The sequence below is a fragment of the Tachypleus tridentatus genome, chromosome 1 (genome assembly GCF_004210375.1).
Source record: "Tachypleus tridentatus isolate NWPU-2018 chromosome 1, ASM421037v1, whole genome shotgun sequence".
Taxonomy (NCBI): domain Eukaryota; kingdom Metazoa; phylum Arthropoda; class Merostomata; order Xiphosura; family Limulidae; genus Tachypleus; species Tachypleus tridentatus.
The window spans coordinates 71,539,607-71,554,254 of NC_134825.1; the positions used below are offsets into that span (position 1 = coordinate 71,539,607).

The following is a 14,648-nucleotide window of genomic DNA, read 5'->3' on the forward strand; positions in this document are numbered from 1 at the left end:
ACTCCTGGACTTTGGATCAGGATTACCAGGCTTTTCACCCAATAGTTGCCTGTATCTTTGAGTTTCCCACATGAAGCCAAGAAGAATTGTTTGGTCTCCTTGATTTTGGAGTTTGGGGCAGCATTACCACATACCTTTTGTTTTTCTTGTTTCTGCAAGGTCTTTATTTCCCCTGTCCTTGCCATGTTTATTAATTCTTTCCGTCTTCATGTCCTTGGATTCTTTGATTTTGGACCACTGTCTCTGTATTCCTTGTTTCACCTATCTTTGAAGGTATATTTCCTTCTGACCAGCAGACATCATAGAATGGATATTTGTGCTCTTGATGTTACCATGGCTCCATGCCACTCTAGTTACATTATCATTTATTGAGATTGTGCTTTCCTTCCTATGATCTCTGCAGCTGAAGAATGTCAGGCTTCCTTTTTCCTTATTTGCATATCCTCTATTTCTCATCTCTTCCTATGTCCTGTATCCAGATAGACTTCTCTGGCATGTCCATGCCCTCTGTTTTTATATTGTTTGTATGGCTTCCTTCTAGGATCCTTGTTCACTCTTTTTTATCCCTGGCAACATTCCTCTTTCTGTGATCTGTCCCTGACCACCCTGAATAATTAAGTTTGATGTTTGACCTAGTTGGCATTTTCCTCCTTGTCTCCTTCCCAATGTGATATCTTTCATGTTTCATCACATTAAATATGTCACATTACCTTCTCCATTGCCCTTCATCTTCATTGTCCATTGGAGGAGATTCTAAGATTAGGCATGTGGATGAATCTGCAAATGTTCACCCCCACTACCTACACTACATCTCTGTTTCTGCTTCCTCAGGTATTGCTTGCCACCTGTGATTCTTATACAGACTTTGGCATGAGTGTGACATAGTCTTTAGTTTTCTTTCTTTCAGGGTCCCGTGCTACAGCTTCACTTTTGATTTCTTTCTGTGGTGAGCAATGCCTAACTAGGTATTCTGTCAGTACTTGGAATGGGCCCTACTTAAATGGCTATAACCATTAACAGACATTTTGCTATCAAATGTGCACTGTAAGCCATGTTAATTCTTATATATTTTCCATGGCTATGTATACTCATCCATGAGATGGGGTGTTTTTTCATAAGATCATTAGGCTGATAATTATGTCATAATATCTCTGTCCAGGACCATACCACCCATAGATAGTATGGGTAAAGCAGAAGGGTATTGCCGTTCTTCCCTGCTGTGCTTAAAGTGGGTAAATTGTGTGGTTTGCTTTTAGAATGAGTGTTTTGTGATCACCTATTACATTGTCTTTGGTGTTGCTGTCTTTCAAAGTTCCCAATGCATATCACCCCTACCTCCAGTGGAGTACAAGAGATCTTACCACTTACTACTTCTTAACAACTGGAATGGTTGATCATGGAGGCAGTCTACTGGAAGAGCTCCACAATATGGTTATAATCATTCGTTTCAGTTTGGTTTGGTGTACTACCAGTGTTGTGGGAGTTATAAGGTCTTTCAGGTGAATAATTTTCCTGAAGTTTAGATGTTATGCTCAAATGTAATTCACCTCTCTAATTGTGTGCCCTTCTCCTACCCTCACATGGTTTTCACTACCCAGAGAGCGAGGTTTTGGATATTGAGTGAACCAATTGCATAAGTCCTCATGTGGGTTTCAGGTTATCCATCCATTTCTGTTGGTCTTCTGTGTTGTGGGCCACAGAAGATCTTGTGGCATGTTTCTGCATCTATCTATCCTGGGTTTTACTCATTGTTATAAGGTTGTTTCAGGTTTATTTCTTGGTTGCAAGAGAGTCACCCACTAGTACAGCGGAAAGTCTATGGATTTACAACGCTAAAATCAGGGGTTCAATTCCCTTCGGTGGGTTCAGCAGATAGCCTAATGTGGCTTTGCTATAAGAAAACACAAACACACTGGTTGCAAGAGTGGAGTGCATGTAGTAGACTTTCCTCAGATTCCAGATGACATATTCCAAGATCTCTAACATAAGGCCACCCTGTGATAGATTCCTGCTGGACTCTGGGATTCGAGGTGGAGACAGTTTTGATTCTCATCTTACCCCTCATGAGGATGTCAGTATCCAGTGAGTGAGGTTTTGGATTTAATTGACTTATATTGTACAGTCTGTTGCACCCTAGCCATTCTACACCATGGAGCACATCATCTATCACCCACATTTCGTTATGGATTTAGTGATGCTATAATTTTTCTTTCTCACACCGTCCTCTCCTACATGGATATGTTCTCTACATATTATGCCATGTCTGGTCCTCCTAACCATTTCCCTTTTCATGGAGAACAGATACCTGGCTCACGTGTGGTGCAATGTCCTTCCTAAGATAATCTAATGTGTTCATATTTTTTAGGGGTTGTCCTTCAGGTGCTTTTAGATGATATTTTTGTGCTTTTCTCATCCCAGTCCCTCCTTCATTTCAACATGAGATTTAAACTGACCTTGTGAGAATAGGGAGATTACTGTGTTGGAAGTTATAATTTTTCTAAATTAAAATGTATTTCTGATAGGAATTTCCCTCCACTCGCACTTCCTCTCCATACATTTTCAGTGCTTGCATCTTTTGTCAGACTTTGAAATGATGGATCAGTAGAGGCTCATAGAGGGAGTCACATGTAATATGTGATAGAGTGCTCTGCTATTGATGCCTATATATGGTTGAAGCTGCTGTGGGAGTGTTAAATCATCATGTCTTTTGTATTTCTTCTTGTCATATTCAACACCTCACACCTTCTCTAGCTGCTCACCTTCACCAACACTTAGATGAAATTTTCCATGTTTACAGATGAACTACCTCACACATTTGTGTTGCTTATCATCTGTACCACCTGCCTGTCTCTTCTGTGAAGAGATTTATACTTCCACCCATAGCCATTCTGTAATTTACCTGTAGTCTTTAAAGAGATGAGAGTATAAAACAATTTTTTTCTAACCTCAAACTTACTGTAGTATCCCACTAGGTGGCTAGTGTTGCCTTCCGAGGTATACCTACCCAAATTGTGCATTAAATCAGGATAAAACAAAGCTTTCCTACCATCTGCCATGGCTCGACTGTGAGATGAGGTGTTCTGCAAGACAATCTAAGTTTTCCCCATGATATCTCTCTCTAGATCCCTTGTTGGACTCAACATGTAGGTCATTGTGGCTTTGCTATAGAAACATACTATATAAGATAAGAAATGTAATACACTATATCTGTGTTACATTTCTTATCTGATCCAGACTATTTCTATTTCATTAACTATTAGGGAAGAAACCAATATCAAAGTAGGTTTCTGCTTATTTTTATAGCTAGTGTTTGGTAATTTTTAAAAATAGTGTTTCACAGTAACCCATTGCAGTGTCTTCAGTAGAAGACATTTCTAGACTGAAATACCGAAGGGATTTGAGCAGATTCTCTGAGTCTCCCTTACATGAATTATCTCCCCCTCATTAAGTGTAGTGTGAGAGACCTTTGCTACTTACCAATTGCCAGCTACTGGGTTGGTGAACCATGGAAAATCCTCATTGATTGGCATCTTATGATGATTTCTGAAGATGGCTCATCTAGATAATCTTTGCCCCACTCCCTCAATCATCTCAGTGTAGGGCATTTTAGGTATTCTGTGTCAGGAGGCAAGCATTTATTTCAGGAGATAACATTTTCTTTATTTGAAAACGTATTTCTTATTGATACTCATCTCTGCATACATAAAATCTTTCTCATTGTCTCATCAAATAATTCATTAGCATTAATTATTGAGAGAATAACTGTGCATGTAGATATGATGCACCATTGTTGGTGGAGGGTTCTATTCTATAATGTTGTCAATATGCAGTGGTGCAAATTCATGTGAGATTAGGCTGTAGTTTTCACAAGGTTGGTGGCTTGCAACTCTCTGGCAGAATGCACAAGATTATAAGAAAGAAAAGTATTCTGTGTGTGAAGATGATTAATTATATGAAGGTAAGGAAAATGGTAACTTTAAACTTTACAATGCTAACAATTAAAATTAACCATATAATATCAAAAAATATTGATTGAAATCTGTTTAAGATTATTGTCAGCTGCTAGTCATTTTTTTTGCTTTGTGTATGGGTCATTCCATGCCAACTCACCTAAGTACAGCTTTAGGATTTTGCATGGCTAAATAAATCAACAACAAATTTTTGTTTGAATTATTTCAAGAAAATCTATGACATGAACTGGGAAAAGTTCTTTTCTCTGGGTGAGTTGCAATGTAATGACCCATACAGGTTATCAGTTTTCATATGTTCAGATATGAAAATTGTTACCATGACTTTTGGTATATATAATCTTGATTATATGATGTGGCATACTGTGAGTATACATGTGTACTCTGTACCTAATTTTCATGTAATTTTTAATGAAATTACTTGCATGTATGTATATATGTAATTGTATTTATGCAAGTATCTCAGAGAATTTACTCATTTATGGTTCTCATTTTTAAGCATTGATACAAAATGATACATTTCACATAACTTGTGTCATGAAGTCTGTCTCTGAAAGCGATGTTAAATGAAGAACAAATTTTAATGAAGCAGTAATTATTTACAGAAGGTATATTCAGAATATTAGTTAAAAATTACTGAAAAATAGCTAAGTGACTTTCTTGGCTAAAGAAAGATAGAAAAAATGGGGTTTGTTGAGAATTACAAAAAAATTACTCTGAACTGTTTTTTTTTTCCTTTCTAATAATTGTGTACACATGTATTTGCTGGTTTTATTTGTTTTCTATAAAAATAGATTATTTCAGTTTTAGCTTTTCTTTATACAAAGCTAACCAGTCTTCAAAAGTTGTACAAGAGCAAACTCTCAGCAGTTAAAACTAGTAGTTAAACTAATTCTAATGTTAACTGTTATCTTACTTATTTTTAAATGAGTATATAACATTTAATATTTTTCTTGTCAGGACTTAAATAAATACTTACGAGGAGATCTAAAGCAAGAGGGCGAGATACAGGTTATACAAAGTATTATAGGTTATGGAATTGATCGGGAGGAACTAAGGGATGAAATTTTATCCCAACTAGTACGTCAGTCAACTAATAATCCTAGCAGGGAAGCCACCTTTCGAGCTTGGATACTCATGTGTCTTTGTGTAGTTGCCTTCTATCCCAGCAAGACATTTGCTAAAGTAAGAATTATGTTACTTATAGCTAATTGAGGATATTGTGTGTAAATGTAATAAGAATGAGAGTAACTGTTGTGTATGCTTTAGTGATTTCTTCAGAAATAATATGAAGTTTTGTAGTTTGTCCTGTTATGTTCTTTGCCACAAAGTTGTGCTGATACTTGAATAACATCATTTGGTTATATTTTAATAATTATTTTGGCTTATATGAATATTACATCCTTTGCTGTGTGTGGCTACCAAAAGTAGGTGGACAGTAAAAAACATTTATTTAGAGATCACTTATACGTACAACTATATGAAATAAGACAATTATATTAATGAAAATAAAATGTTATTTATTAATGCAAATGCTCAAATTGATTTCCTTCTTGATTTACACAGCTTTGAAGTCTACCTCTTACGCTTCGACAAACATTTTTGCACAAGTCACTCTGGGCATTAATTTCTTGAAATGCATCTCTTATGTAATTTTTTAAATCACCGACACTTCTTGGTTTTTGACTATAAACTTTTTCCTTGAGTACTCCCCAAAAGAAAAAAATCCATAGGGGTCAAGTCCGTGAACGTGAATCGATTGACCTCTTCGTCCAATCCATTTCAATGGAAATGTTTCATCAAGATACTCACGAACTCCTTTGGAATAATGTGGAGGGGCCCCATCTTGTTGAAAATAAAAGTCATGTAAATTAGGTTGTTGCTGTAACTGGGGAACAACTTGATTCCTTAGAATTTCGAGATACTTATCTCCTGTAATTGTTCCGTCCAAAAAAAATGGTCCATAAACACCAGAACTTGAAATACCACCCCAAACATTGACACCAGGCTGATTTAGCTGTTGTTCTAATGTTAAATGCATGTTCTCACTATACCAGTAAACACAATTATGTCTATTGACATGACCGGATAATTTAAAAGAAGCTTCATCACTCCACACAATGTTGTCTAAAATTCCTGGGTTTTCTTCAATCTTGTTCAGCATAATTTCACTAAATTGCAGTCGCCTGTCTGGATCATCCTCCAATAAGCCATGAATTAGTTGTGGTCGATAGGGTTTCAACCCAATTTGCGTTATAATTCGCCTAATAGAGGTTTGTGGTATGTTCAATTTTATAGAAGCTCTTCTGGTGGATTTGTTTGGACTTTGAACAAATGCATCGGCAACACGTTGCTTATTATTCTCTGTACAGACTGTTTTGGGTCGACCAGTTTTAGCAGCATTAAGGATTGAGCCAGTGGCGTCGAATTTGTCACGGATACGGTAAATGGTTTGTCTTTTTGGAGCTGGAGTATCAAATGTTTCAACCCACTTTCTCCTTACGGTTTCAGTATTTTGAGATTTCCAATACTCTTTTAACACCCATATTCTTTTATCTGTATTTAAAGTATTTGACATTATGGGTTCTATTAACAATCTAAAAAAAAAGAAAACGGATTAAATTAAAACAAATGTAATTATACAATTGTAATTATATAACACAAATAATATAGTTGCAACATAGTTATAATATACAATTGCATTAATATAACCGATACATAAACATATTCCAAATGCTGTCCACCTACATTTTCATTGCAAATATCTTTACTAAACTTTTATAATTGCCTTTTGTTTTGCAGTATTTCTATTGCTTCCTAAAAAATAATTATCAAGGGGACCCTAGCATTGCTAGATATGCTGAGTGGTGTATAGAGAATTTACACAGTACAAAAGTCACAGTACGAAAGATGCCACCGTCATCCTTGGAAATTTCTGTAAGTACCTTAGAAAGTTGCAAATACATATTGCATTACTATACATGTTATGAATATTGATAACTCAATTCTGGTTTGAAAGTTAATTTATTTGTATCTGTATAACAGATAAATCACTAGAATAGTTTGTAAAGATATGACAATATCCATTTCATAATTGTCTACAGAGAAATTAATGTTCATGTTGATGCACTCTCACAAATAAATGTATAAATTTTAATATCAAGGACATAAAAAATTACTTCATAGTAATTGGATGCAGACTAAAATTACCTTCATGTTCTTCTTTCAATCCTATTCACCATCACATATTTTTTAGTAAAACTGAATTATAATTTGATTTGACACTACAACATCCATAATGTTTCCTGTGGTATTGTGGGCAGAAATATATTGTCCTATTTTATGGAATTCACCCTATGACTGTATGACTTGGATACAACACTGTCTTCAATATCAAAGAGAAAAATAAAAGTTCTGATGCATTTATGTTTTTTAAAACAAATATAATTACTTCCTGGGACTAAACAAACTGAAGTGTTAGTGAAAACATTGAACATTTTTCTAAATGAAAATAATTGGAGAATTTAAAAGGTAAAATAGAGTTGTGTCTGAAATTTTGGAATTGAGACCTATTGTATGAAGAATACCCCAAGAAATTACTCAAAATAAAATTAGTGACATACTTTCATGATCATGCTACTGAAGTTTGTGGTAAACTATAAAATGAGTTTTATAAGCAAATGGTAAATTAAATTTAGTTCCATTTGTGTTGAAAAATGCATTAATTAAATGTTAATGTTAAATTAACATTAAAATGATTGTATTTGAGCAAAATTGAAAAAGTTAATAATCGTTATCATCTTTGAAAATACACGTGAAAACTGGAGTGTTTTTCAGTTCCATAAAATACTTAGATTGTAGCATTTCTTAATGTGTGATCCCATTAATTTATGAACAAGTAACTTATTTCAAAATGTATTTGTATTAATTACTTGAAAAGAGGCTTTAAAATGTTATTTTTCTTCAAATTTGTCAGCTTGTTAAAAGTATTTCTTAGCTGATAACCATGTTGGTTCTTTTAATGCATAAATTTTATGGTAAATAATTAATAGAAGTCATTTTTGTAATATTTGTAACAGGCTGTACGAAACATGAACAACCTGGTGTGTCGGTTTTATTTTATGGATGGAAAAACTAAGGCAATAGATCTACACCCTTCAGATACTGCTACTGATGCCATGCAGAAATTAGCTTTTAAGATTGATCTTAAGTCCTTAGATGGATGGGCTTTATATGAGGTGAGACATTTAAATAGAATTAAATGTGGTTATTAGAAATCACATCAGTTAATTTCTTGACATGCTATAAATGAAACAATAACAACGAAAAAGGGTTTATTTGTATGAATAACTTTATTTATAGGATGCTAATAGGATTAAAAAACACTAATTTCAGGTCACAACTAATACGTGATCCAAGGAGTAGCTTCTGAAAGTGATAATTGAATCTTGTTTTGACTGGTAGTAGAAAAATCCTTATCCATAGAATGTTATTATATTATGAAGGTACATTTGGTAGTTATAGATATGTATGGTAACAAACAAATGACATATATATGGATAAATAGAAGATCTGACATTAACAGTAACTGATAATTTTGTAAACGGGATGGAATGTAAGGTATGAAGTGCACTAATGAACGTGTGTAGAGAATAGTAAACTGATGCATGATGAGTGGATTGTTAGGTGATAGGATTAATTAAATAATTAGGCAGACAAACTTGGTAGGTTATTAGGTGGACAAATAGACAGGTATGTGATTCAATAGGTTGTCAGAGTAATGATGTATATATAAGTAGTACATTGTGTTATTAGATGGATGAATGGATACATATGTGGTACAACAGACTGTCAGGTAAATGAATGGATACATAGATGGTACAGTATGTTGTAAAATGAACAAAAGGATATGTAGGTTATACAGTAACTTGTGAAATGTGTGAATGAACAATAGGTTGTGGAACAAATACATAGGTCGAATGATATATTTTATAATATTAATAATAACATAAGAAAAATAAAACATTATGTTAAAAATACTTTTTCTATGATAGAACTATACATAAATGTTATTAAATCCTTCAAATATTCATGATTAGTCCTTCAGACTGTATAATCATATTATAAGTATAGATTCACTAAAATCTCATAAAATGTGATGCTTCCACAAGCAGTTTATATCACATTATTTTTGAAAGTAAAAGATCACAGTAGGCCACTTGAATCAGTTGTATTTACTTGAGGTTCACAATACTTTTTAAATCCAAGTACAATAAGACCATTTAAACACGAACTAAGTGTTTTGTAATTGTAAGTGCCCAAGACTTACCATTTTGAAAGTTGGAAAGATTTTAAAAAATCGTAACATTTCTATTTGCTGTTTGTGTAATCAGAACTAACACGTATCACACTCTGAAGGAATTAATAAGTGCTCAAATGAGTCTGTTATTGTAAGTTCTATAACTAACTCCATAATCCAGGATTTGTTTATGATAAATTAACCAGTTTTATAAAGACATTAAAAGTAAATTAGAGAATACTTTTGAACATCTTTTATTTGTAGCCATACCCAAATTAATAATTGATGAGTAAAAATATAAGATAACAGCTCATTATGAAACCACTGAGACAAATAGTACAATAGATTATTAGACATATGAGTGGATACATATATCCAGAATGTTACATAGTTGAATGGAAAGAAAAATATTTGGGTAGTTCAATGGATAAATGGAAATATAGATCATACAGTAGCTTGTGAGATTGGTGAATGGATTTATAAGTCATAGTTAAATGTATAAATATTTGGTAGGGTAGGTTGTTACATCTATAAATGGATCAATAGAAAGACAGGCTGTTACTTATAGATTTATAAGCAAATAATTAGCTTGTAAGATTAACTAGCATATAAACTGATAAGAGGGTAAATTGTTAAAATTAATAAATGATTGTGACTAGGTGTAAATAGGTGTAAACTGTTGGATGGGTTGAATTCAGCTTTTGTGCTAGTTCTTCAACTGTTGCAGCACAATCGTCAAGTGCAGCCAGCAGCAAATCATCATTATACTCAACAGGACGACCTAAACGTGTAGCATCACTTAAGCTGTAGTCACCTGATCTGAAGTTCTGAAACCACCTTTGACATTTCCTTTCATCGAGAGACTCCACACAATAAACATCTTGAATGTTTTGTGTAGTTTCTGTTGCACTATTGCGTTTTTAAACACATAAAGCATTATATGCTTAATGTGCTCCTCAGACACATCCATCTTCATGAGGGTTTATTTGATTAATGATCTGAAAAAGTGGAGTTGGGTTAGTTTCTTTTATTTGTCTGAACATATTTATACATGTCCTACTACATCTTTTAGTCATTAGTCTTCTACAACGACAGAAATGATGATGCACTTTCTGTATTAATTTTTTGGATATTACTTATGGGATGATCTGATAGTTAAACTAGTTTTGGTGTGTGGATGAAGTATGTACAACAATTCTAAAAACTATGGCACTGATTGAAGCTTAATTTTACACGCCTCTAATCAGTAAGTAGTCTTTAAAGGAAAACGTCATTGTTTTACTTGTCCATATTTTAAATGTAGAGAGAAATATCCTGAGTTTATAGATGTTTGAAATGTAATTGTTTTTATGTTATACTTCAAAAGCTACAGTAAAACTACAGTTGCATGAGTCTTAAAATGAAAATATATATTTAATTGGGAAATCAATGACAGTAAAGTTATTTATACATAAAAGTTATTTGAAAGCAAATTAGGATGCTATTAAGCTAGTTCAATGATGTGCTTATTAGATAACATATTTATAACTATATAAAATTTGACCAAGATTTTTGGCTGTTATATTATTCATGATGTCTTTATTGTTTCACTGTGTAATATCTGTAACAGAATATGTAATTATTTTAGTCACACATCTGTTGAAACTAAAGTATTAGTAGCATATATATAAGCATGATTATTTAATAAACAGTACTAGAAACGTTAATGCTATGCTGAACATCAGAACTAGCTTATTGTAGTTTCACCTTATTATTTTTAAGAAACGAAATAGTTGTTTAAGGATTTCTGGCATTTTGTCAAGAAGTTATTTTTTTTCAGGTAAAGTAGTTTATTTGATAAGTGTTGTGTAGGTTATCTATTTATCAATGATAAATAAATGTAAAGGCACGTTTTTAATAAACAACTCTTTAATACTTTACATGTGCATACTTGCTAGGTAAATCCTGATGGTGAGAGAGTGATAAAGGGATATGAGTACCTGGCAGACATTATTTACCAGTGGGAAATGTAAGAACTTGTTCACTTCACCATTGCTTTTATTTTTAACTTAACAGTTGATTCATAAGATCAGGCACCTTTTTATAAACGTTTTCACAAACTCTTGAAAAATTGGTATTTTCAGTACTGTGTTTGAGTCAATGATATTTTAAATTATGTAAAATATGAAGAAAGCATTAAGAAAATGATCTGTATAGAATGTTTCATCAGTGTTCGGTGGGTGTGCTTTCAACAAGTAACTACCTCTGAAAGGAAACGTTTCCTAAGAACTATATGAAACAGTTAAGTAAAACATCTTTGCATACCTTGGCAATATGTCTATGTCTAACCCCTGGTGTTGACAGATGACAAGACAACGTTATTACTAGTTTAAACATAATTTGAAATTATGGTACTATCAGTGAAGAATGTCAAATTTGTTTCCATGTTTCTCCCTTCATTTTCTTTGTATACTGTATCACTGGAAAAAAACTTTTTTGCCTTACTTTGTTTTGAACATTTAATATACATCATAATCATAAAATACTTTGATTTCCTATTCATAAGGACTAGTAATTTTTATATTATACACATACAGCCCATCCAAATGTAGACACCTTTATTTTCGAATTTGAAATGTCAGCCATGCTATCAAAATCAAACTCTCTATCTGATATGATACATAGGAAGCTGGTATCATATGTTCTTGTGCCATTGGTCCTGAGATTTTTGTATTGGTTGTATTTTCTTAGTAATAAAATGTAAACAATTAAAGATAGTAAATCAAGTAAAGATAAAACTTCTTTTAAAAAAGGAAGAAACTTAGGAATGGCTAGTATTAGTTCTTCAAAAGCAATGCAAAAACATAGTAGAGATGGCCTTTCCATCATCCCTACATGATAGCAGATGTAAGAATTAACATACAGCAATATATATATATATATAACTGTTCAATCACAATTGAGTTCAGTTTATCCTATTTTTCTGTTACATTCTACTACACTGTGTATCTGTGTTGTTATGCAAGTATGATGCAAATTTCATCCCACTATCTAATTTGCATTATTTTTGAAGGATTGATATTAGCCATTATGACATTTACTTTCTTTTTTTGAAAAGTTTTTTTCTGTGCTTGAATGTTATAATATCCTTGGTCTTGATTGGAAAAAAATATGTAAAATGCAAAGAATCACATTTTGAAGGTTGAACAAATATGAGTCCTTGTTAAAAGAATCAGCAGAGAACTTCATAGCAAGAGAGAAATATGATGGCTGCCTTTTCATTTTAAATAAACTTGTATATAATTTATTAAAGTAGTAAGAATCAAGATATTTTTGCTCATGTACAAAAATATCCATGGGTGTCACATCTCAAAATTTGTTACAAGTTACCAGAAGTATTCAGTAGTATTCTAAAATGCTGTCTTTGTATCTGCACAATATCTAAAGCAAATCTGACATGAAATACAAATGCAAATTGTTTTATTAAATTTCACATTATAATATGTATGTTAGATATACTAATCTTGTGCCACAAAACAAATCTGTATTGTTTTTTAAAATGTTTACAGTAGTTACCAAAAACCTTGTAATTAATAAATGTAGCATAATTGACACAGGAATGTTATTAGAAATTAACTATTAGCAAATTAATGTTTGATACTTGATTGTTAATTTTAATCTATGAAACAATCATTTAACTAATCTATGTTTGTATTATTGTGAAAGTTTGTTTACCTTTTCAGATGATTAGCCATAATATTATAAACCATTAAAAAATGCACAATTGTAAAATAAACAAAAATGTATAACTTCTTTAATTTATCAGATGTCATAGAACTTCAGCTACTTTGACAAAGTACACAACTTTATCAAAAAAGGGACCAAAGGAAGCTCTTGGAAGAGGTGAATGTCAGTTTTTGTTTCGTAAAAGGCTATTTCGTTCTTCAAGAGAAATCTCACAGGATCCAGTTGAAGTTAGTCTGTTGTATGCTCAGGCTGTTCATAGCGTTGTCAAGGTAAGCCAAACTTTATAAACCATGTATTGTGTACTTTTATGTACAAATACTGTTTACTATTTATGCTTTGTCAAGTTGTATGCTCTTTTCCATATCATCTTCAATTGCTGGGTCTTCAGACTCACTATTACATGAATGACTGGCTTTTGCTTGTCTCTTCCTGTGCTCAGTCAGTCACTCACACCTTATCACATCCTTACTAGGTACTATACATGAAGGGTTCCCTTCATCCTCAGATTTTTCTCAACTAGGAGCTCTACATATACTTCCTTCCTTTAGGTCTCCAGTTCCTCACTTCTTCAGTTCTTTATAGGGCCACCCTGTTGAACATCTGGTCTGGACCATCCACCATTTTCCTTTATTCTGTCACACTGAGATCTTAGTGTTGCCCTCTTCAGTTCTCCCTTCAAACCCATTGTAATGTGTTCCTTGCACCATTTTTCCTTTAATATATATTCCCTTCCTTTCCTGGTATGTAGTCTTCATCAGTCTTAATATTTATGCTATTAATGTTTTCTACATCCTTTACCATTCCTTGTATGTTATCTACTGTTTGGACTGGGCCTTCATTCCCAGGACATTGGCTGTCTGGGAAGGTTGTTGGGCCTTTTCTCCAATTTATTTAGTTTTCTTTTTCCACCTGTTCTCCCATTCAGAGTTGGATTGTCTACTCTGTCCAGTTTGTTACCTGCTATGTCATATGGATCATACTGCTTCTTTCATAGTTCTTTTTCTTGTCTCTTTGTTCACAGAATTTTTCTGTATTCCATGATCTTTCACCTATTCTGCTCACTGGTTGGTTTTGTCAGATTATGGAACTGGTGAATTCTGACATGCCCATGTACTGTCACCATCTAAGTTATGTTTATTTACACCAAATTTGTCACCTAACTATGTCTTTAGTTGCTTACAACCTCTCTCTTTTGGAGGAGGTCATTCAGGTTGGTATGTGAACAATTCCCAATACATTTCTCTACTCAGCATAGCTATTCATTGAACAGGTGTCATCTTCCTACTACACGTCTGTTCGCCCTTGCCGAGGGTAAGTAGAAATATTATTATTTTTGTTTAATTACTTCATTACAATACATAATATTTCAGGATCCCACCTGGTGGCAAGTGTTGCCTGGTTAGGTATGCTGTATGTTATCTTTGCATAAAATCTATAGACTTCCATAACACTCATTGTGAAGATGGAATGTTTCTGTAAGACTATTGGCCACATATCTGGGTGTGTGTGCATATATCTCTATTTTCATGTTATTATCAATGTATCATATATAAAAGACTGTCACTCAAGAACTTCATGAGTAAAGGAGATGTACATTTTTGCCCATCCCTACTGAGCTGTAATTCCTACAGTCAAGGTCTTTCTAATTTGGAAAA

The 14,648-nt window shown here is 33.2% G+C and overlaps 1 protein-coding gene across 1 annotated transcript in view; it reads left to right on the forward strand.

The window, feature by feature from the left end:
* Positions 1–14,648, forward strand: part of LOC143251988 (unconventional myosin-VIIa-like) — a 143,805-nt gene that overhangs the window by 82,908 nt on the left and 46,249 nt on the right. The window contains exons 23-27 of the mRNA XM_076503456.1: positions 4,929–5,153; positions 6,771–6,905; positions 8,048–8,206; positions 11,205–11,275; positions 13,073–13,262. Coding sequence (XP_076359571.1) covers positions 4,929–5,153; positions 6,771–6,905; positions 8,048–8,206; positions 11,205–11,275; positions 13,073–13,262 — 780 coding nt within the window. The remainder of the gene's footprint in view (positions 1–4,928; positions 5,154–6,770; positions 6,906–8,047; positions 8,207–11,204; positions 11,276–13,072; positions 13,263–14,648) is intronic.